The 21,848-nt window shown below is 42.9% G+C and overlaps 1 protein-coding gene across 3 annotated transcripts in view; it reads right to left on the reverse strand.

Moving 5' to 3' along the window:
- The window catches only part of RAVER2 (ribonucleoprotein, PTB binding 2), a 93,852-nt gene extending 81,141 nt beyond the window's left edge, over positions 1-12,711 (reverse strand). For all 3 annotated transcript variants that reach the window (XM_043963461.1, XM_043963460.1, XM_043963459.1), the window contains exon 1: positions 12,274-12,711. In XM_043963461.1, the coding sequence (XP_043819396.1) occupies positions 12,274-12,588 (315 nt within the window). In that variant the 5' untranslated portion in view covers positions 12,589-12,711. The remainder of the gene's footprint in view (positions 1-12,273) is intronic.
- Between the last annotated feature and the right edge of the window lie 9,137 nt (positions 12,712-21,848).

Genomic DNA, 21,848 nt, shown 5'->3' on the forward strand with positions numbered 1-21,848 from the left:
CAAGAAAATGTGATTAAAAGAAAAAAATGAAAGTGAAAAATAACATGCTTCAGTCTGTGTTCCATCAATATCAGTTCTTTCTTTGGAGGTGGATGGTATGTTTCATCATTAGTCCTTTGGAATTGTCTTGGATCATTGGATTGTTGAGAATAGTCATATCAAAGTAAAGAGGGTTTTAATTAAAAAATTAATTTCTTAAATGAACTGAAAAAAGAGAAGTTAGTTCTCACAGGGAGACAAAGATAAGTAAGACAGCTTTGAAACCTGCATGTTGAATTTGTTATATATTTAAAAATAAAACAAAACAAAAACCTCAAGTCAACCACAACAAAGTTTTTAAATTTCATATATAATCCTCTCTCTCTGTTCTTTCAATATGGCACTGTTCATTTCTGTTAGTGATCTTCAAATATAGAACAGTAACAACAATTGTTGTTAGCCACTGGAATACTCGAGTTATTTTATATCTAATTTTCTATCAATATGCTTTCTGCTACCCCCACTCCAAACAAATAGAATGTAAGCTCCTTAAAAGTCAAGAACTGTTTTTGTTTGTTTTGTTTTGTTTTTGTTTTTCTATTGACAGAGCCTAACGGAAAGCAAGCACTTAATAAATGCTTGTTCCATTGTGTTGAAAGTATTTTATTGAAAGTTTTAAAAATCCCATTTCAATGCTAAGAAATTATTTTCAGAATATTTTAAAAACTCATTTTTACTCAGGACTTCATCATGCAATGCAAATGTAGTATACATTCTTACCTCACTATCTTAGTAGCACCTATTCATTTGCTCATTTAAATGGACAGTATTTGGGGGAGAAAAAAGATGTTTCATTCCCCTTACAGGGTTATATAAGATGGACTTTGGCTTGACTTCAGAAAGTTATCCCTACTAAGGAAGGGAGAGATTTTGATCAGTGTGAGGAGAGGGAATATCCCACACTGTCAAATCCCAGATCTGCTCAGGAAAATGAATACTAGGCTTTTCCCAAGACTTCTTTCTCCCTCCTCCCAAGATACCTTGTATGTACAGTTATTTGCATGTTGTTTCCCCCATTAGCATATGAGATCCTGGTAGACAACAGTTGGTTTTGCCTTTCTTGCTATCCCCAAACACTTGGCACAGTTAGTCAATCAACTGACCTTTACCAAGTGCTCACTATTTGCCAGGTACTGGGCACTGGATACCAAGGACGTTCCCCAAAACCCAATGCTTGGCACATTGGATGTGTTTGGTAAATTGTCACTGACTTCACAATCCCATGTGTCAGACTAATGATGTTGAGCAGTACACATCACAACAAAGAAACCCCAATCACCAAGTGACGATACAAGCACAGAACAGGCACATTCAGGGAAGCAAGGGGCTCGTATTCAAAAAGGGGAATGTGTGTTTTCAAAGATGTTGTCTTCTAGAGACTCCCCCTACCATCAGGCTGGGCTGACCTGGCGGCTGCTGTGGCTGAGCCCCCCCACCCTTTCTGTCATGGTCTGTGTTACAAGGGATGGGCCATGGGGAACAGGGTAGTTGGGAATTGAAGGTGATGGAAAGACAGAACAATAAGTTTTTTTTTAAATAACTTCCTGAAATATTCTTTAAATGATCTCATTTGCTACAATAAAGAAAGTAAAGTATAAAACTTAACATTTAGATACATTTTAGAAACCAAAGGCCATATGGCATAATGGATAAAGCAAGGAACTTGGAGTCAAAAAGACCTGGGTTCAAATCATGATTCCCCAACCCAAGCCAAGCCACCCTTCCCCTCCAGTCCAGATACTCACTAGCTGTGTAACCCTCTACAAATCTTTTAACTTGGCTGACTCTCAGTTTTCTCATCTGCAAAACGGAGATAACAGCACTGCTTTAAAGGGTTGTAGTGAGAATCAAATGAGATCATGTATGCAAAGTGATTTCCAATCCTTAAAGCACCATATAAATGTTACTTACTCTCATTAGTAGAAGCTGCTCAAATAGGCACCACTGCCAGTCAATTTTGATTTGGTGAACAAAGTGAAGGATGTAGGGTGTAGATTTTCTCCCCTCTCTGTGGTTTGTTATTTTGTGACCAGAATAATAATTTGTCTTTCAGAATACAAATGATATGCCTTGATCAACCGCAGTTCCTCAGAAAAATCACATTTTCTTTCATTTGAAGCTGGAACCCTGAAAACCTTGATCCTCTCTAATACTTCCTATGTGACACACAGCATGGTCTAGATGCCAGAGATGATGAGTTCCCCATAATATCCTGTGTAAAGCTAGAGAGCAAAGATAGACTCCTCAAGAAGGACCTCTAGCCACTGAACCAATCAATCAACAGGTGTTTATTAAGCATCTGCTTTGGGCTAAGGGCTGGTGGATATAAATACAACAACGAAAGCAATAATCCCTACTGGCAAAGCCCGGACATTCTACAGGAGGAGAGACAAGGACACATGAATACAGAGAGCAGGAATAGCAAGAGAGCAAATGCAAATATATTCAAAGTAGCAAAGGACAAGGAAGTCTGGGAGGGAGAGAAGGAGGGGGCTGGTGTGTTCATGAGCACTTAATTTGTTAGGTCAGGCTTATTCTAATGGGGGTTCCTTTCAGGGAGGGATTGGACTATATTACTACTAAAGTCCCTTCCAACCCTCAAGTTCTGGGATTCAAAGGTTCACAGTGGTTGCCATCCCGAGTCTTTGAGAAGTGCTCATGGATCTAAGAAATGAGGTGACTTGCCCAGAGTCACATATCTAGAAAGTGTCTTCAGTGAGATTTGAACACAGGTCTTCCTGACTATAAGTATGTTCTTTTTATCAACTATGTCACACACTAATCTCATCTGTACTATTCCCATTTTTAAAGAGTCCAGTTAACATCTGTTAACATACAGAACATCTCTTGGATGAAACTGACAACACCTGGAATTTCTTGTGAAGACCTCATGGTCTGAATATTAACCTTGCCAAAGACAAAAGCCAAGTTCCTGTTTTCTCTCTCCTGTTATCTCATTACTTCCAAGGAATACTATTAGATGCATATTTCTTCTATACAATGAGAGAAGGAATTTATTTTTAAAACCCACACAAACAATTGAGACAAAACAGGAGTATACATGGCCTGAAAATGTCGATCACATGAGCTAAATGACATCAAAGTTTTTTGTCAACCTATAATAATAATATCATTTACATAATGCTTCAAGTTTATAAAGAGATTTACAAATATTATCTCATTTGCTCTTCACAGCAATCCTGAGGGGAAGAGAAATCTGGGTAGATAGAGATTATAGACTTCCCTAAGGCCACACAGCTGATATAGGTGGATTTGAATTCAGTTTCCCCTAAAGCCAATTAAGCACTCTAGCCACTGCAAAACCTCACTGCCTCCTTTGGCATTCAGTGATTTTCTCTATGGAGTTCTCTCAAATGTCCTTAATCAATTCACCTGTAGGTCAAGACACTGCCCTTGTGACATCATTGATCTTCTTTGGGAATGAAGGATGAACAGCCCCCACTGACAATAATGACTGACATCTCATTGCCAAATTTTAATGGGCTTTTCTCAGTGCTCATCCTTCTTGCCCCCCTCCCCCCAGCATCTGCCATGGCTGACCACCTTCTCAGCTCTCCTCTGGTATGCTCACTCCTCTCTGGGTGTTTGTGCCTCTGCTCTCTCCTCCTACCTGTCTGACCAACCCTAAATCTCCTAGCTGAGCCAGTTATCCATGTCACTCCCACTAAATGTGGACATCCTGCAAGGCTCTGTCCAGGGTTCTCTCCTCTTTTTTCTCTGTTCTCTTCACCACATCATCAGTACCCAGGGGCTCAATGATCATCCATGTAGATGATTCCCAGATTTCTATATCCACCTTTAGGCTCTCCACTGAGCTCCAATCCTCTATCTCCAACTGCCAATTGGACATTTTAAACTGTAGGTCCCATTGTAGGCATCTCCAACTCAACATGCCCCAAAGATAACTCATCATTTTCCTGTCCTTCCCTTTCTCAACTTTGCCCTCTTTCAAAGTTCTCAACTACTGTCCAGAACACTACACTTCCAAGACCTTATCTCCATTGGTCTGGACTCTAATGATCCATCTACCCAGTCATTCCATTGAGATTACCAAGGGAAAATGTCACCCATTTGAGGGCTGGGACTGTTAGGTTTTGTCTGTTTCCCCAGTGCCTTGTATTTGGGGAGGGAGGAGGGCAGACCTCTGATTTCATTGAGGTGGTCAGTCAATCAACATTTATTAAGCTCCTACTATGTGCCAGGAACTTTGCTAAGCACTGGGGATACAAAAAGAGGCAAAAGGCTTGTCATCTTCCCCCTCAAATCACTTCCTCTTCTGCAGTTTCCAATCAGCTTCCAACAGGACCAGCGGTTGGTCCATCCATTGGTTGGTCCATATATCGGTCCATCCATCTATCCATCCATCCATTTATCCATCCATCCATCCATCCGTCCATCCATCCATCTATCCATCCATCCATCCATCATCCAGGTTTAGCACATTATGCATCTCTGACCTTCCTTCTTCCTCACCTTGCCTATCCAGTTAACAAGTCCTGTTATTCCACCTTCAGAATACCTGATGCCTCCCACCCCTTCTTTCTTTTCAGAATTTCTCTCCCCTCTGCTGTTGAAATCCCATTCTTAAAGAGATGAAGATAATTTAATTAAACAAAAATTCACTAATGCATAGAGTACCAGATGGGGATTAGATGAGCTAAAAAGTTTAGGTCAGACTCAGTTTTGTCTTCTTGGACTAGCAGATTAGAGAGAAGTGTGCTACTTACTCAAAGAATTATAATATAATGAGCAAATGAGCGAATGAATGAAAAAAAAAAAGCATTTATTAAGCAGCTCTGATCTCTTCCCAGCTTCCTGCCATCCTTCTGTAAAGAATTAATTGTTATTTGAGGTTTTTATGCCTCCACACGCACTGGCCTGGGGCTCCACAAACCCCACAGTGCTCCACCCACTGGTTGTAGCCGTTGCCATGGTGCTGGTACCTCAAGTCATTACCACTCACAGACACATACATGGGCCTGGCAAAATTATAATGATTGGAAGCCTAGTGAGGGCAGTCATGTGACTGTCAGAGCAGCCATCCAATTGGCTGACTGGGGACTGGGGGGTTTTTAGGATTGGGGGAGGAGAATTCGCCATTCTAGCTGGACGCTGGAAATCAACAGGAGCTCTGCTGTGTATTCTCAGCTGATTCCTGGGCAGTGGTATTTCTTCAGGTTGTATAATTCCCCTTTCCCCATTTTATTTCCTTTCCCTTGATCCTACTGATCCTGTTTGTGTGTTTTTTTTTAAGTTAATTCTTGTTAAAATAAATCCTATTCTGTTTTGAGGGAGGCTGCCGGTCTCCTTCCTTGCCCCAATACTGCAGCGAGCTGCTTAGCTAACACTCCCCAATTAAAAACTGGTCCGCAATGGAATACTATTGTGCTGTAAGAAATGATGAGCAGGAGGAGTTCAGAGAAACCTGGAGGGTCTTGCATGAGCTGATGATGAGTGAGATGAGCAGAACCAGAAGAACATTGTACACAGTATCATCAACATTGAGTGTTGATCTACTGTGATGGACTATATTCTTCTCACCAATGCAATGGCACAAAAGAGTTCCAGGGAACTTGTGATGGAAGAGGATCTCCAAATCCAAGAAAAAAAAAAAGAACTGCAGAGTATAGATGCTGAATGAACCATACTATTTCTTTTGTTTTTGATGCTGTTGTTTTTTTCTATTTTGAGGTTTTTCATCATTGCTCTGATTTTTTCTCTTATAACATGACTAATACAGAAATATGTTTAATTTTATTATGTATATATATATATATATAAACCTATATCAGATTACCTGTTGTCTAGGGGAGGGGGGAGGGAGGGAAGGAAGGGAGAAAAATCTGAAATTGTAAAGCTTGTATAAACAAAGGTTGAGAACTATCTTTACATGTAACGGAAAAAAATAAAATACTTTATTAATTAAAAAAAAACTGGTCCGCATACTTCACACTGTTGCCTCAGGTCTCTTCCTCTCACATCCTTCTTAGATTCCCTACTTCCCTTCAAATAAAGTTTAAAATCCTTTGTCTATCATTTAGAACTCTCTCCCATCTGGCCACAACCTTCATTCTACCCTTGGTATTTATAGAAAGTAGTACGATGCAGGGTGGTGTATGGGGAAGCTGACCAGAGTCTGTGGACCCTGAAGGTCCCTTTCAGCTCTAAATCTATGTTCCTGTGATCTGAGTTCAAATCCTCCTTCTGACAGTTATTGCCTTTGTGACCTTAGCAAGTCATGCTCCAGTCCCAGGGAAATTCATCACTGTCCCCAGGCCACAGCATCAACTGTCCTATCTTTGTGCATCTGCCATCCCCTAAGCCTCACTAGGAATTTGGAGCTCGAAGGAATTTGAGAGGCCATTGCCACCCAAGCTCCTCATTTATGGATAGGAGACCTGAAGCCCCACAGAAATGAAGGGATTTGGGCAAGGTCATTCAGTAAGCCACAGAACTGAGATTCATATCCAGGCCCACTGGGTCCACTAGTGTACAATTCAAATGCCCCTCCCTTAAAGAAGTCTTCCCAGATACCTCCTCCACTTCACTCAACATTGTGCTTGTGCCCTATTTTATGCACTTCTTATATATTAGTTTGCACGTATGTTGTTTCCCCTTAAGAATATAAGTTCCCTGAGGGGGCAAGAAACTTTATCTCTATATTCCTCATGTCTGTAGTGCCTGACATAATCAAATGTTTAATAAAAGTTTCCCCCCACTAATTAATTAATTCATTCATTCATTCAGCCATATTAGAATTACTTGAGTATCACTCCCCTTTACTGGCCAATTGGTTCCAAGAAGATAAAACTGAGTCAGCCCTAAACTTTGTGGCTTACCCTGTCCTCAGAGTGCTCAGCAGGTCAGGTTGTGAAGTGAATCTTTGTTTAATTCAATCATCCAAACCTCTAGTCGTTTCCTCATCTGTAAAACAGCTAATGTTAATTGTCCTGGCTAATTCACTGGCTTGTTGTCAGGAAGGTGATCTGGAGACTGGAAGTCATTATGCAGAATGAATTATGCTGCTTATTATTGTTATCACAGAGATCAGAGGAAGACACGAAACAAGGAAGACCCAAAGACAGAAGATAATTAAGTGCTAAATTAGGGGTTACCCTCAGTGCTGCAGGGGTTCATGGGATATAGGCCCTTCGAGCCCAGGGGAAGAGGTTTAAAAAGCTACATATCCAGAGATCAGTCCTCGGAGAACACACTGTAAATAAAGCCTTCACCCTGCCATTTCTGGGGGTGACTGGGCAGCTCCTTAAGCAAAGCCTTTCTCCACAGATAAAGCATATTAAGCATTCTAATTAATACTGCAAGCAAGGAAGTTGTAGGGGAAATTCTTCTCTCCTCCAGACACACTTAGGCTGTTTTCAAGCAGCCTCGGACACTGTTAAAACCATTGTTTACAAGCAATAGTTCCAGCTTCCCAGCTACAGGAAGCTCCTAGCTTGGATACTGCTCCAAGATGCCCTAAAACCAAACCTGCCTGCCATGTTAATCAGTGTCCATGGCAGGGCAGGGCCAGGGTAGTCTTCCCTCAGGAAAGGACCTAACCATCTCTCTTTCTTCAGTCATACAGGGAACCAAAAGAAAAACACAATGTTGAAATGCTAATTGGGAATGCTTCAGTGTGAATTCATGGAGCACTTATCTATTCATTAACAGATTCCCAAAGGGCCTTCACTAAGCAACATGGACAGACTCATTGAAATGACTGGTTTAAAAGAAATAAAACTGCTTTCTTTAAAAATACTTCAAACTGACCTCTGTTCCTTTTCAATGAGCTTTTACTGTATTATTAAAATACTAGCCGGCTTAAAAAGTTGGGGGTTTTTTTAAGGTATTTGGCAGGAAATTTTTATAATCCTTTTATGTATCTTTTTTTTGGGGGGGAGGCAGGGCAATAAGGTTTAAGTGATTTGCCCAGGGTCACACAGCTAGTAAGTAAGTGTCTGAGGATGGATTTGAACTCAGGTCCTCCTGAATCCAGGGCTGGTGCTTTATCCACTGTGCCATCTAGCTGCCGTATAACCCTTAAACAACAACAACCAAAAAAAAAAAAAACCCACAGAGAAGCACTGCAGGTGCTAAACATTATTAATAATAAGATCATTTTCAACACTATCAATAAAATTATTTTTAAAATAGACTATTTCCATAGCACTTTGCTTTACATATGTTGTCTCATTTGAGTAAGTAAACTGAGGCTTGAGAGAGGTGACTTGCTCAGGGTCACACATCTAGGAAGTGTCTAGAGAAGAATTTGAACTCGGGTCCTCCTATCAACAAGCCCAACATTCTAGGCACTGAGCCATCTTGCTGCCTTTTGAAACCATGGGAGGAGAATAACTAGAAGAAAGCTGGAAGTAGATAAGCGAGTCAAGGTCATTGACACCTTTCCATGGGCTTACACCCTGGGCTGGGAATGATGTGGGATGGAATTAAGGGGATCAAATTGATTGTGATGCATCCCAAAGAATTACAAGACTCAGTGACTCAATGCTGTGAGTGACCACAGAGAGAACACCATTTGATCACCTTAATTCCCTCCCACATCAGGAGGATGGCTGTACAATAACAGGCTGGTTTCCCTGGGGCCTCATGGTGGTCGTCTCTGCCCTCACTCAAGAGAGTCTTTTTTCCCCCCTCTCTCTCTTTTCTTTTATTAAAGCCCAAAGAGACACTTCACATTAGCTGGGATCTACTTGGTGGCCAGAAACTACAAACCCCAGGCCTTTGCCCTGATTCCAGTTGCGGGGAAGTGGGGAAGTGTGGAGAATAAAGAGGGATGTGTTGTCACCAGGGCAAACCCATTCCCACCTTGGGGGAGAGGGCTTCCCCACCAAGCTCGTGCTGATTATCAGAGAATCTCCTTCCTATTCCAAAGGCAGCTAGCAGTGCAGGCTCAGCACCAACTAATGACTAACATGGTTGATCTGAAATTAACACCCTAATAGTCTGTAACCCTCCTGGGAAGCCCAGTGGGGACAAATCAGAGGATCAGAGGGACCCAGATCTAGAGGGGAAGAAACCTAAGAAGCCATCTGGTCCAAACCCCTCATTTTACAGATGGGAAACCCAGATGTCACAGAGACAGTACAAGGGGTGGGATTTGAACTCCGTCCTGTGAGTTCAGAAACACTGTGTCATTTACTAGGTGTGTGACCCTGGGAAAGTCACTCATCTTCTCTCTCATTTTCCTCACCTGTCAAATGTAGATAACCATAGCATCCATATCCCAGGCTTGTTGTCAGAAGCAAATGAGATAATGCTGTAGAATGCTTTTCAAACCTTAAAGCATTATGGAAATGCTATTATTGTTATAATTATTCATTGCCCCACTGCCTACCAATCTCTGTCAAAGAACAGTCACAGGCTCCCGGCCTTGTGACAAGGAGGTAGAGGTTAAAAGCCCACCTCCTGGGGCAGCTAGGTGGCACAGTGGGTAAAGCACCAGCCCTGGATTCAGGAGTACCTGAGTTCAAATTCGGCCTCAGGCACTTGACACTTACTAGCTGTGTGACCCTGGGCAAGTCACTTAACCCCCATTGCCCTGCCAAAAAAAAAAAAGCCCACCTCCCCTCACCCCCAGCCTCTCAGCTTCTCTGGGCACTCTTCTACCAGAAAAACTACTTCTCCCATGGTGTCCAGTGACCTTAGATGTGTGACTCTCACCAATCACCCCATTCCTATCCCCAGACCTCCAATAGGACCAACAGAACCAGAACTGCAGCAAAGGAATTGGAAAGGACTCAAGAAACAGAGTGTGATTGTGAGCAGAATTCTATCCTGGAGTCATGAAAGACCCAGGTTTGAATCCTAGCTCTGACACTTACATCTTTGGTGACTTTGGATGGCTCCCTTAACCTACATCACTGTTTTCCTCATCTGTAAAATGGATAGGATAATGCTGGCATGACCTACCCCACAGAGATGCCATGAGCCACATGTGTGGCAAACCTTGAAGCACTAGACAAAGTGTGAATTGGTGTTATTGACCAATCTACCCCTAAACAAGAGTCTTTCCTGCAATATAGTGCCCAGCACACAGGAAGAACTTAAAAAATGCTTGAAGACTTGACAATATCCCCAACATGTGATGGACCAACTTCTTTTGCTTGTTGATATCCTTCCACCCTCAGTGGCCCATCCTCTCCCATTCCCTCCCCTCCCTTCCCAGTCCACTTAATGATGGAGGGCTCACTACCTGCAGGGGCCACCCATTCCACTTGGGACCTGAGTCAATGGTTAGGAAGTGTTTCCTTATATTCCCACCTCACTCATTTGCTCCTAGTTCTAATCTTTCTTCTGATCTAGTCCAACCCAGTAAGCATTTATTAAGTGCCTACTATGTCCCAACCACTGTACAAGTCACTTGAGAAAGGAAAAGAGACTGGTCCGGTGATTTCCCTACCACTTTCCCCACCAATACAGGCTGAGTGACTTGCCCAGAACTTGTACCCAGGTCTCCCTGGTTTGGGAGCTGCCTCCTTAAGTCACTCAGAGACAAAAACCAGTCTCTGCCATCAAGAAACTTCCATTATGTTGGGCATGGGGTGGGGTGAAGTGGAAGGATGAGCCATGGAAAGCTGACAGATGGGTACGCACTCCCCTAGGGACAGAGGAAACATCAAGAGAATCGGAGGGGGAAGTCCTCCTTAGAAAAGCCCTGGAGGAGGCTGGGCATTCAACGAGGTAGGAGTGATGAGGGAGAGTGTGCCAAGCATTATGGAGACAGTCAGCAACGGGACAGGGTGCAGGTTTGGGGGAGGGGGGCGGGAACAGAACTGAAAGGCAGGATGGAGCCAGGCTGTAGAAGGCCCTAAATGCCAAGCTGAGGCTTACAACCTGTGTGACCTTGGACAAGTTGGCGACCTCTCAGGGATCTCAGCTTCTTCATCTGTGACCTGGAAGGGCTGAGCTGTAAGGCCTTTGAGGAAGCCAGAACACTGGACTTGGAGAAAGGAAGACCTGAGTTCGAATCCAGCCTCAGACACCAACTGTGTGACCCTGGTTGAGTCCCTTAATCACTGTCTGCCTCAGTTTCCTCTATTGTAAAAGAGAAAAGAAGAGCACCTATCATCAAAGGTTGTTTCCAGGATGAAACAAAAAACAATTTGTAACAGATTTAGCAGAGTGCCTGCTACTTAGTAGTTGCTTAACAAGCGCTTATTCCTTCTCCTCCTTTCCCCTTGTAGCTCTACATTCAGGACTCAGAAACTCTTCTGTTTGTCCCCAGAGGACCGCCCCAGGAACCAGGGGTAGAGACTGTAAAGGCTTCGTGTCAGAAACAAACTTCCCAGTAATTCGAGCAGTAGGGCTGGTGGGGGGGGGGTACCCCACCTGGGAGATCTCCAAGCAAAGGCTCGATGACCATTTGCCAATTTGCCAGGAGTGTGGATTCCTCGGCCCAGAATGCATCTGAGGTCCCTTCCAATTCTAAAATCGGGTAATTCCACCGTTGGGTATTTTCCCTTTCAGGCAAGAGGAATCGGCTAAAGTTTCCAGACCAAGGCAATAGCGACCTGGGCTTTACAAATATCACCCTGGGAGTTGTGTGTCAGGTGGACAGGAGAGGGTGAAAGTAGGAAGGTTCTTAGATTGGAGGAGGTCAGTCAGAGCAGGAAGAGAGCTTTTACCACAGGGTGGTAATACTATCTGACTAACGCACTATTTTAGAACACAAAATGTTAGCTCTGGAAGGGACCTGCAGGTCCCCAGAAGGAAACCAAGAGCCCTGAACTCGACTCCAGTTTCAAACCCTACTTTGTCATTTGTCTACTAAATGAATGACCTTGGGCAAGTCCCTTCCCCTCTCCTATAAGTTGAATTAGATGACTTCAGAGGTCCTCTCTAGCTCTCAAGATCTGCTCCTACGAATTCAAGGGCACTATTGTCCTGCCAGCCGGTCTTCTCTTCTATGTACCCAAGTCGTAGGGGTCATCAAATCATTAGAAATCACTTCAGTCCAACTTCCCCCTCATTTTACAGATGAGAAAACTGAAGGTCCGAGTGGAGAAATGATTGCCCAAGTTCATGATCTAGAGACGCAACGGACATCGGAGACCATCTAGTCCGACCCTCCCATTCCACAGATGAGCAGCCTGAGGCTGGGGGATGCGCCTCGGTCAGACCCAGAGGATGCCGGGGACAGGGGGTCTGCCCAGCAATCTGGCGGCCGGGGCGGGGCGGTTCGCAGGGGCTCACCTGGCTGTGCGTGTCGGGCGGCAGGTTCCGCAGCAGCACCTTCCTGCGGTTGCTCAGCTCGCGCCGCGTCCTCTGCAGCCTCCGCGCCACCTCGCCGGCCTCCAGGGGCTCCAGGGGCTCCGGGGGCTCCGGGGACTCCTGGGGCTCCGGGGACTCCTGGGGCTCCGGGGACTCCTGGGACTCCGGGGACTCGGGCTGGGCAGGCGCCTCGGCCGCTGGGGGAGCCCGGGGCGGGGGCTGCGGGGCCGCCGCGGGGACCAGCCCCGGCTCCTCGGGCTCTGCTGCCGCCTCGCGCTCCGGCCCGGCCGCCGCCATGTTCCCGTGGCTCCCGATCGCCCCTGTACCTCTCGGCTATGGCCGAGCCCGAGAGCTCGAGGGCCCGGGAGGCCCGGCGGGGCTGCGGGGCAGGAGCGGGGCCCGAGCCCAGGAGGCCGGAGCCCAGCTCTACGGAAGGGAAGGGAAGAAAGGCGGCGGCGGGGCGGAGGCGGTGCCGCGGGCTGGCGTGGGCGGGGGGAGGGGGAGGAGAGGGGGAGAGCCCGCCCCGCCCCGCCCCCGCCTCCTCCCTGCCCCGCCGGGCCCGGCCCCCCGCGCCCCCACCCCCCCACTCCCCTGGCCACTCAGGAACCTGGCTGCTCGGTGCGAGCGCCCACGGACAGCTCAGCCTCACACCTGTGCCAGCTGCCTGGGGCTTGGGGGGGGGGGGGGACCTGCCTCTGCCCCTCTGCCACTCTGCTTCTGTCCCTCTCTCTGCCCCTCGGCCCCTCTTCCCCCCTGCTCTGCCTGGCCCTCCAAGTTCTGGGGACCTAGGATGTCGGATGTCGGAGCGAGGGGTTTACCTGGTAACAGTTGATCACAGCGAAAAAACATCTTAGTACCTAGAAAGTCAGAGGTGTAAGCGAACGGAAGCTATACAGTGTCAGAGGGGAAGAGTCCTCGGGACACAGAACGTCAGGGATGGGAGAGAGAGCCTAGAAATGAGGAAGTTAAAACTCAGAAGGACCTTACAATGCTGGCACCTGCAGGCACCTTGGAAGTCAAGCCTAGTCTAGAAAGCACCTACTATGTGCCAAGCCTTGTGCTAAGCGCTGGGGATGCAAGCAGAAGGAAAGAAAGCCCTCAAGGAGCTTACATTCCAATGGGGGGAATACACCCTATAAAAGGGAGTTAGTTGTAAAGAGGTGCAGGAAAGCAAGTGGGGGGGGGGGAGAAGGAGGCATGATGGAAAAAATCCAAAAAAGGGATAAAAACTGTGGTTGTTCTGGGCACTTTCCTTAAAATTAATCAATAGACATCTATTAAGCGCCTGCCATGTGCCAGACACTGGGCAATTCGCTAGGGATACAAGAAGAGGCAAGAGACAGAGCTTGCCCTTAAGAAGCTTACACGCTAATGGGGGAGACAATATACGAACAAATATATTCAAAACAAGCTAGATAAATAGGAAATGATGAACAGAAGGAAGACCCTGGAATAAAGAGGGGTGGAGAAAGACTTCTTGTAGAAGGTGAGATTTTAGTTTTGACTTAAAGGAAGCTAGGGAGATGATTAATGAGAGAGGAGGAGGAAGAGTGTTGGAGGTATGAGGGCAATGCCCAGAGCCAGAGATGGAATGTCTTGTTCCAAATGGACAGTGCCTTGTTTGTGGAATAGCCAGGAAACCAGTGTGGCTGGTTCTGGGTGGAACTTACCAATCAAAAGACAGAGACCACAAGGGCAAAGTGTACATAGAATATCAGAGTTTGTAGGGACCTTTCCATGCAAAATGTCCCTTCTACATCAAGCCTTTCCTGATTTCCTTAATTGACAATGCCTTCCTTTCCAGAGGCACCTTATTTTTCTTACATGTATTTACTGCATGCAGAGACAGACAGACAGCCTTTTCCATTAGACTATAAGCTCTTTGAGGGTAGTAAACCCTTGTTTTTCACTTTGTGTCCTAAGCTCCTAGGACAGTTCCTAAAATGTAGTAAGCCCTTAATACATGCGTGCTTGACTGAATGGAAGGGATTTTGGATCAGAATGTTAGAACAGGGAATTTCAGAACTGAAATAGATCTTAGAACACAAAAGGTCAGCATAGGACAGGACCTTAGAATATCCAGTTTGACAGCAGCGGTATCACAGTGAGGAAAGTGCCTAGCATCTTAGAGCCTTGGCATCTTTGTCTGGAAAAAGAAGCTAAGGATCCCTGCACTACAAATCTCACAGGGTTGTTTTGGAGGGAAATGCATTTTGCAAACCCAAATGCTTTCTTCCAGCCAAATTGCAGAGGCAGCTGCTCCGTTTTACTTAACATTGGGCCCTGGCTGGAATGTTCTAACACTAACTCATCCCGGACACTAAGAATTCTTGTTCTCCATCCAGGCTCAGCTCAGATGCCAACACCTTCCTGAAGCCTTCCTCGATGACCCTCCTTTTCCGGTTACTGTCCTCCCATACATTACCTAGTTCAACACCTGTTTTGGGGATATGTTCTTTTCCTCTCCCCCAATAAATGTAAACTCTCTTTTGTTGGGGGGAGGGTTCCTTGGCACCAGCCACAACATCTTACAAAATAGTAGGCACTTAACAAATGTGGCATTTAATTAAAGATCCAGTGGGCAGTCGAGTGGCCCAGTGGATAGAACACCTGGCCTCATCTTCCTGAGTTCAAATCTGGTCTCAGATACTTAGGAGCTGTGTGACCCTGGGCAAATCTCTTAACCCTGTTTGCCTCAGTTTCCTCATCTGTAAAATGAGCTGGAGAAGGAAATGTCAAAACCACTACAGTATCTTTGCCAAGAAAAACAAACAAACAACAGACAGGGTCATGAAGAGTTGGATATAAGTAAAGAGCAACAACAACAACAACAACAAAAGATCCAGACTATTTCACACTGTGCATTTAATTAAATTTAGAGTCCACAGCAGAGGTTCCATTTTTGAATCATAGTTCCCTTTGGCAGTTGTGTAAAGGCTATTGACCTCTTAGAATAATATTTTAAATGGATAAAAGGAAACCAATTATATTAAATTTATTATCAATTTTTAAAGAAGTTTATAGGGCCCACGTTAAGAATTGATGTTCTAGAGTTCTTCCCATATTTTTCATAAGCATTATTGTCTAGCTTCATCTTTCCATACTCATGAAGTTGATTTTTTTTTTTAGTGAGGCAATTGGAGTTAAGTGACTTGCCCAGGGTCACACAGCTAGTATGTGTCAAGTGTCTGAGGCCAGATTTGAACTCAGGTACTCCAGAATCCAGGGCTAGTGCTCTATCCACTGTACCACCTAGCTGCCCCCTGAAGTTGATTTTTTAAAACCAATATTTAAGATTTTTTTCTTTATCAACTTTTATGGCACATTTTGGGAATATACCTTGAAAGTGTTATCAAAACCCAAAATAACTGCTTAAAGATTTTTTTTTTAATTAGCATCATATGTAATTGCAAACAAACAAACCTGGATGCAAGCTAAATGAATAACAATAGGGGAATGGTTAAACAAATTGTGGTATATTCATATAATTGAATAAAATAATGAAATTAAGAGTAACAAGGGTGAGGAATTTTTAAAAATCTAGAAAGGCCTTAGGAAATAATGAAAAATGAATAAACCAGAAAATGGAGCATAAATACATGAAGCCCATAGAAGATGAAAAATGAATGAGAATGAATGGATGCAAAATCCTGATAGGGACTTTGAAGGCATGACTGAAAAAGGATTCTGATACTTTGTGTTGGACTTAATAAATTAAAACCCAAATAATTACTAAGCAAGTTTAGTTGGTTACAACTCCTTCCTTTTGTCTCAATGCTTATATAGCCTTTAGTCATCGAATGGGTGATGGCTCAGACAAACTGGGACCTGGGAAAGATGCTAATTTAAAAAGGCCAAGGTCACCCACTGCATCCTGGGCCACTCTTGCCACAGGACTTCGATAACTGGAGGAGAGAGTGAAGCAGATGAGTTTGTACAGCTCTGCCTCACATAAACCCAACTCACTCACACGTCGAGATAGCACCCTGGGGATAGCACCCTTGGGATATCATAGGTCCTCTTCTAGAATGCAGTATGAGCAACAACAGAATCATTTAAGGAACTTTTACAAAGTTTACAAAGCACTCTCCATACTACATCTCATTTACTACAACCCTGTGAGGTGGGCACTATTATCATCCCCATTTCACAGATAAGGAAACCAAAGCTGAGGGAGGTTATTGGCCAGGACCACATAGCCAATGAGTGACAGAGACTGCACTCAGGTCTTCCTGACTCTCTTATAAGCTTCTCTCTACTGCAGCAGCTAACCACCACAAGGAATGTTCCCTTTACTTTCCTCTGTTGGCAATATGATACCCTGTGGCAAGATTTATTCCCAAGGCTCTATACTCTCCACCAACTTCACATTTTCCATTACAAAGTAAGAAAAAGGTTAGGGAGGGTGCAGGGGGTGGGGGTGGGGAGGATGGTGCTAAAACTAGGAGGCTCAGAGTAAAGTACATTCTTCAAATTCCAGACCCCTTTCTCTCAGATGTCTGTTCTTCCAAAAATGTGAAAATCAAGTCAATCCATCACAAGCCACACTACTACTCCCCTTATTCTACTTTGAGTGAGATGTGTTAGTTTAATTTAGTTTGAATGCCTGCAAAATGACAAAAGGAATGAAAGACTTAGAATTAAATTTACTATAAGGAAGGGAAGCTAGGCGGCACAGTAGATAAAGTGCCAGGCCTGAAGTCCAGAAGACTCATCTTCCTGAGTTCAAATCTGGCCTCAGATGATTCCTAGCTGTGTGACCCTGGGCAAGTCACTTAACCCTATCTGCCTTAGTTCCCTTATCTGAAAAATGAGCTGAAGAAGGAATGGCAAACCACTCTAGTATCTCTGCCAATAAAACCCCAAAAGGAGTCACAGATAGTAGTGCATGACTGAACAATAACAACAACAAATAAAGAAGAGGTTTGCAAGCAACTAATAATATTAATCATATTAATTCAAATATATGTAGTAATGTCAGGTTTACTAAGCAGTTTCTTCACAACTACCCTCTGATATAGATCGTGCACTTCATTATTACCCCCAATTTTCAGATGAGGAAAAGGGATTTAAGGTTATTTGCCCAAGGTCATAGAGCTAACCAGTGTTGAAGCCAATCTACTGACTTGAGCGTCTCCCAACTCCAAGATGATGAATGTTGTTTGTGTGGTTTCCTCCCCCGCTGCCCCAAGTCCCACTGTCTAATAGGTAGACAGATATCCAAGACGAATTTTTATGATCATAACATTCAGATTTGGACTAGGATGTTAGCGATTGCCAGGTTAAAACCCCAGAATGGAGAAGTAATGCACGGTGCCACCGGCAGACGTTTGAAGTCCTGATCGCACAATCCATTGTGTTTTATTCAAACAATAGATAGACCCACATCCCGAAGGTCACCATTCCATCGAATCCTCCAAGTACAAATCAGTCTTGTTCACCTGCCTTTCTTTGTTGTATTGTGCATCAGGAGTAAGCCAAGCTGGTGTTTTGCAATATATAAAGCTGTGTTGAACAAAATGCAGTCCTAAACTGGAAGGTGGGCCCTGACAAAGGGCTAAGAATAGAGAACAAGGTGTATGGAACATTATTTTAATTGAACCCGGAGGCAAAATTTACATTGGCTGACAATGCTCATTCAAAGTGGACTCATTGAGGTCAGCCAAAAATATGCCACCAGCCTAACAAAGGGCTGTGTATCTATGCAAAACATGCTTCCCAATCCAGGTCTCTAAACAGAAAGACTTTTGAAATGCCTATAATATATATATATATATATATATATATATATATATATATATATATATATATATATATATATATATACACACACACACATATATATACACATATATACATACATATATATATATACATATATATATATATATAAACAAAATAGTAAGAGATAGTATTGAAGAGAACAAGAAACTTGATTGTTTGACCTCATTGGTCTATGTGACCTTGACATTCAATTCCTCCGATTTGTCTACAGTGGCAGTGTGATATAACAAAGGAACTTGCTTTTTTGTTGAGTACAAACTAGAGTTTATACATTTAAATGAGGACTGGCCCCATTAGGGAGGATATATGCTAATGATGTTACAGTTGATCAAAACAACTTTGGAAATCCTTCCCAATTGCCTTCAAAGCCTACAACTCATCATCTTGAATATTCTCAGTGGTGGCAAATATTTCTTATTTAAGAATGGATTGGATTTCTTGTCAATAGCCCAAAGTCTGGTGAATAAGATGGATAATCAAGCTGGCTACTACATTTTTGATTAAAAATAAAGAAGAAAGGTAACTATAAAGTATCTAGATTTGTTTTAATGTGCAACCCTTAAGCTGGTTCTGGAAAACAATTTTCAAAGGAGAATTTGCAAAAATATTCTGAGTAGTAACAGTATTATTGAAGTAGTCTTTGAAATTCAACTTTTTTTCTTTTGGATGTATAAATTCAAGTCTGATGGATAAAGCAACTGGTTTCCCTACTTTGTCATCACACCTGTATTAAACCTAGATGACCTTGGGCGGCTAGGTGGTGCAGTGGATAAAGCGCTGGCCCTGGATTCAGGAGGACCTGAGTTCAAATCCGGCCTCAGACACTTGACACTTACTAGCTGTGTGACCCTGGGCAAGTCACTTAACCCTCATTGCCCCACAAAACAAACAAATAAAACTAGATGACCTCAAAGGTCCCATCTGATTTTGACAGTTTGTGAAGATAGGAATGATAATACATATCCTTTCAGAAGCCAAGGAATAAATTAAAAAGTGCTTATGATGACAAAGAATTATTATGTGATAATCACATCAGGTGGTCAGTCAGTTCATCAACAAACATCTATTAAGCAATTGTTTTGCAATATTCCATTTCTCAGTGTTCCAAGAACTTTCATTTCATTGTCAAAAGATAACGATATTAATAAGGAAATGACAGATAATTGAAGTTAAAACATTAAATAAGAGGAGTAATTCTAGCATCTTAAGCAAAGATATTAAATTGGGGGGATCTTGTATGCAAAAAATATTAAATCAATTCATAGTCAGAGAAATGAAAAAACATACAAAAGTATTGGACCCCAAATCTCCATAAAATTAAATCATTCAAATATATGTAGAATGCATGTGTGTGTGTGTGTGTGTGTGTGTGTGTGTGTAGAGCATCCAGATGTATAGACATGGCTTATAGATTGCATGGATAGATATGATTTGAGACCCCATCTAGCCCATCCATCTCCAAGGTAACCTACTGTCTTTTTCGTGGGGATTAGGAGGGCTACATTAGCATCAATAGGCAATGTCTAGCACTTCAAAGTCTGGGCATTCTTCCCCTCATTCTCCAAGAAGGTTATCAGAATAATCTATCTATCTATCTATCTATCTATCTATCTATCTATCTATCTATCTATCTATCTATCTATCTATCTATCTATCTATCTATCTATCTATCATCTATCTATCTATCATCTATCTACCTATCTACCTATCATGCTTAGCTTTCTCCCCCTTATCTATGAATTCTTAAGGTACTTTGCTTAATCATTTTTATTTTGTTATCCAAGATCCAATTATTGCTTAGAATTAGATAAAAAATAATAATTCCCTTTGTTGCTTCCCCCACTTTCTAAAATATGAAATTATTATTATGGCAAGTAAATGATATTTAGCTGTTCTATGAACAGATGTTTGCAATGTTGTCTCTCTTCTCTGGAGTAAGGCTTTTTAAATATTTTCCACTTATGACCCAGAAACATTTTTATGGGACCCTGGGCATATAGGTGTATAAAATAGGTATACATAACCCTTTACTGTTGGCAAATTTTCCATGATGCCCCTATTCAGTTACTTGACTCCATATGGGGTGGAGACCCACAATTTAAGAAGCTAGGCTCTAGAGGGCCTTTTCAACATAAAGCTTAATTGTCCCAGGTGATTTGGCCAATCTTGGAAGGAGAGAGGACCTTATGCTCATAACCCTCTTCAAAATCAAAGGATCCTCAGCAGTGGAAGGGTCCTCCGTAGTCATGCAATCCATACTAAGACCTTCTACACTTTCTACAATATCCCCAACAGCTGGTCAGTCAGTCTCAGTTTGTGGACAGCTACAAATTTAGCTTTCCACACAGAACCTCTTAACTTCCCACTACTACACTCAGTTGCCTGAGTTGCTATGTTCAGGGAACATTTCCATCATCCCCTCCTTGAATCTGGCCCAGTCCTGAGAGACCTCTGTCCACCACAATGAAGAGTATTGCCTATTAGGCCACAAGGTTCCTAAGGGTGGGAACGATTTCTGCCTTTCTTTGCATCTCTAGTGCTTTTTGACTGACATATGCATTAAGTGGTAAGGCTACATTTTTTAGTCAATCTCTCTTACTCTGAATTCCAACTTCCCTTTTTCTCTTAGCAGTGCTAATGATTCTTTATTATCTAATACTGGCCCCCTTCATATCACCGAGGAAAGCAATAAAATTGAACTGAATTCACCTAAGTACAAATTTAAGATTCATGTAATTTTGTTGGTCCCCAATTCTTGGTAATTCTTATATTTTACTTTAATTGATTCCATAGCTCACATCTCTCAGTGATATCTCCTCTTGTCTCTAACCCTCGACTATAACCTCAACCCTTATAATAAAAGATATCATTTAGACATGCTTAAAAGTTTGCAAAGAATTGTTCATACTATCCCATTTAATCCTCACAACATCCCTGGATGTAGGCACTCTTATTATGCCTATTTTGCAGATAAAGAAGCTGTGGCTGAGAGGGGTCAAGTGATTGACTTACAGTTAGCAAATATCTGAGGCCAGATTTGAACACACATCTTCTCACTCCAAGTCCTGAACTCTTAAACATTATGCCACCCCTACAATGACATCAGATGATTTAGCATCTTACTTAGTGGTGACAAAGTGATTTAGTGAGCTCCTTCAATTCTTCTCTTCCATTCCCTAAAACTTCTTAGCATCACTTCATGCTCTTCTTTCTTGGCCCCTCCCTTAATCTTCTGGTCCTCCTTTTGCACACTTGATCCCATTCTCTCTTGTCTACTCCAAGAGAAGATGTACAGAATGAAGCATACATTGGCAGACATGACCAATATGATGGTTTGTTTTACTTAACTATGTCTTGTCATGGTGAAGGAGGTCACATGGAAGGAATAACTATGCAAAGGAAAAGTCATCAATAACAATTTTTAAAGAAAAAGGAAAAGAAAGCCAGATGTAATAAAGATGTAAGCTGGCTTTCTTGCTAGATTTTGGGAAAGCGAATTTCAAATACATCAGAAAAAGCATAAATAAAAATTTATGTCCTAACATTCTACAGGAGAAGTGGGCCCAGGAGGGGAAGGGAAACCCTCAAGAATGAAGTTCTAAAGATATATAGAAACAATTCTAATAATGAAGAAAGATATGGGGAGAACGACCTAAAGCAAATGAGATGGAAAAACAGAGACCACTCCAACAAGGACAAGTAGGGGAAGGCAATGAGTCATATATACTCTACTATGTGCCAACCACTGCAGTAAGTGAATTTATAAACATTAT

Source organism: Dromiciops gliroides, chromosome 4 (genome assembly GCF_019393635.1).
Source record: "Dromiciops gliroides isolate mDroGli1 chromosome 4, mDroGli1.pri, whole genome shotgun sequence".
NCBI classification, from domain to species: Eukaryota; Metazoa; Chordata; class Mammalia; order Microbiotheria; family Microbiotheriidae; genus Dromiciops; species Dromiciops gliroides.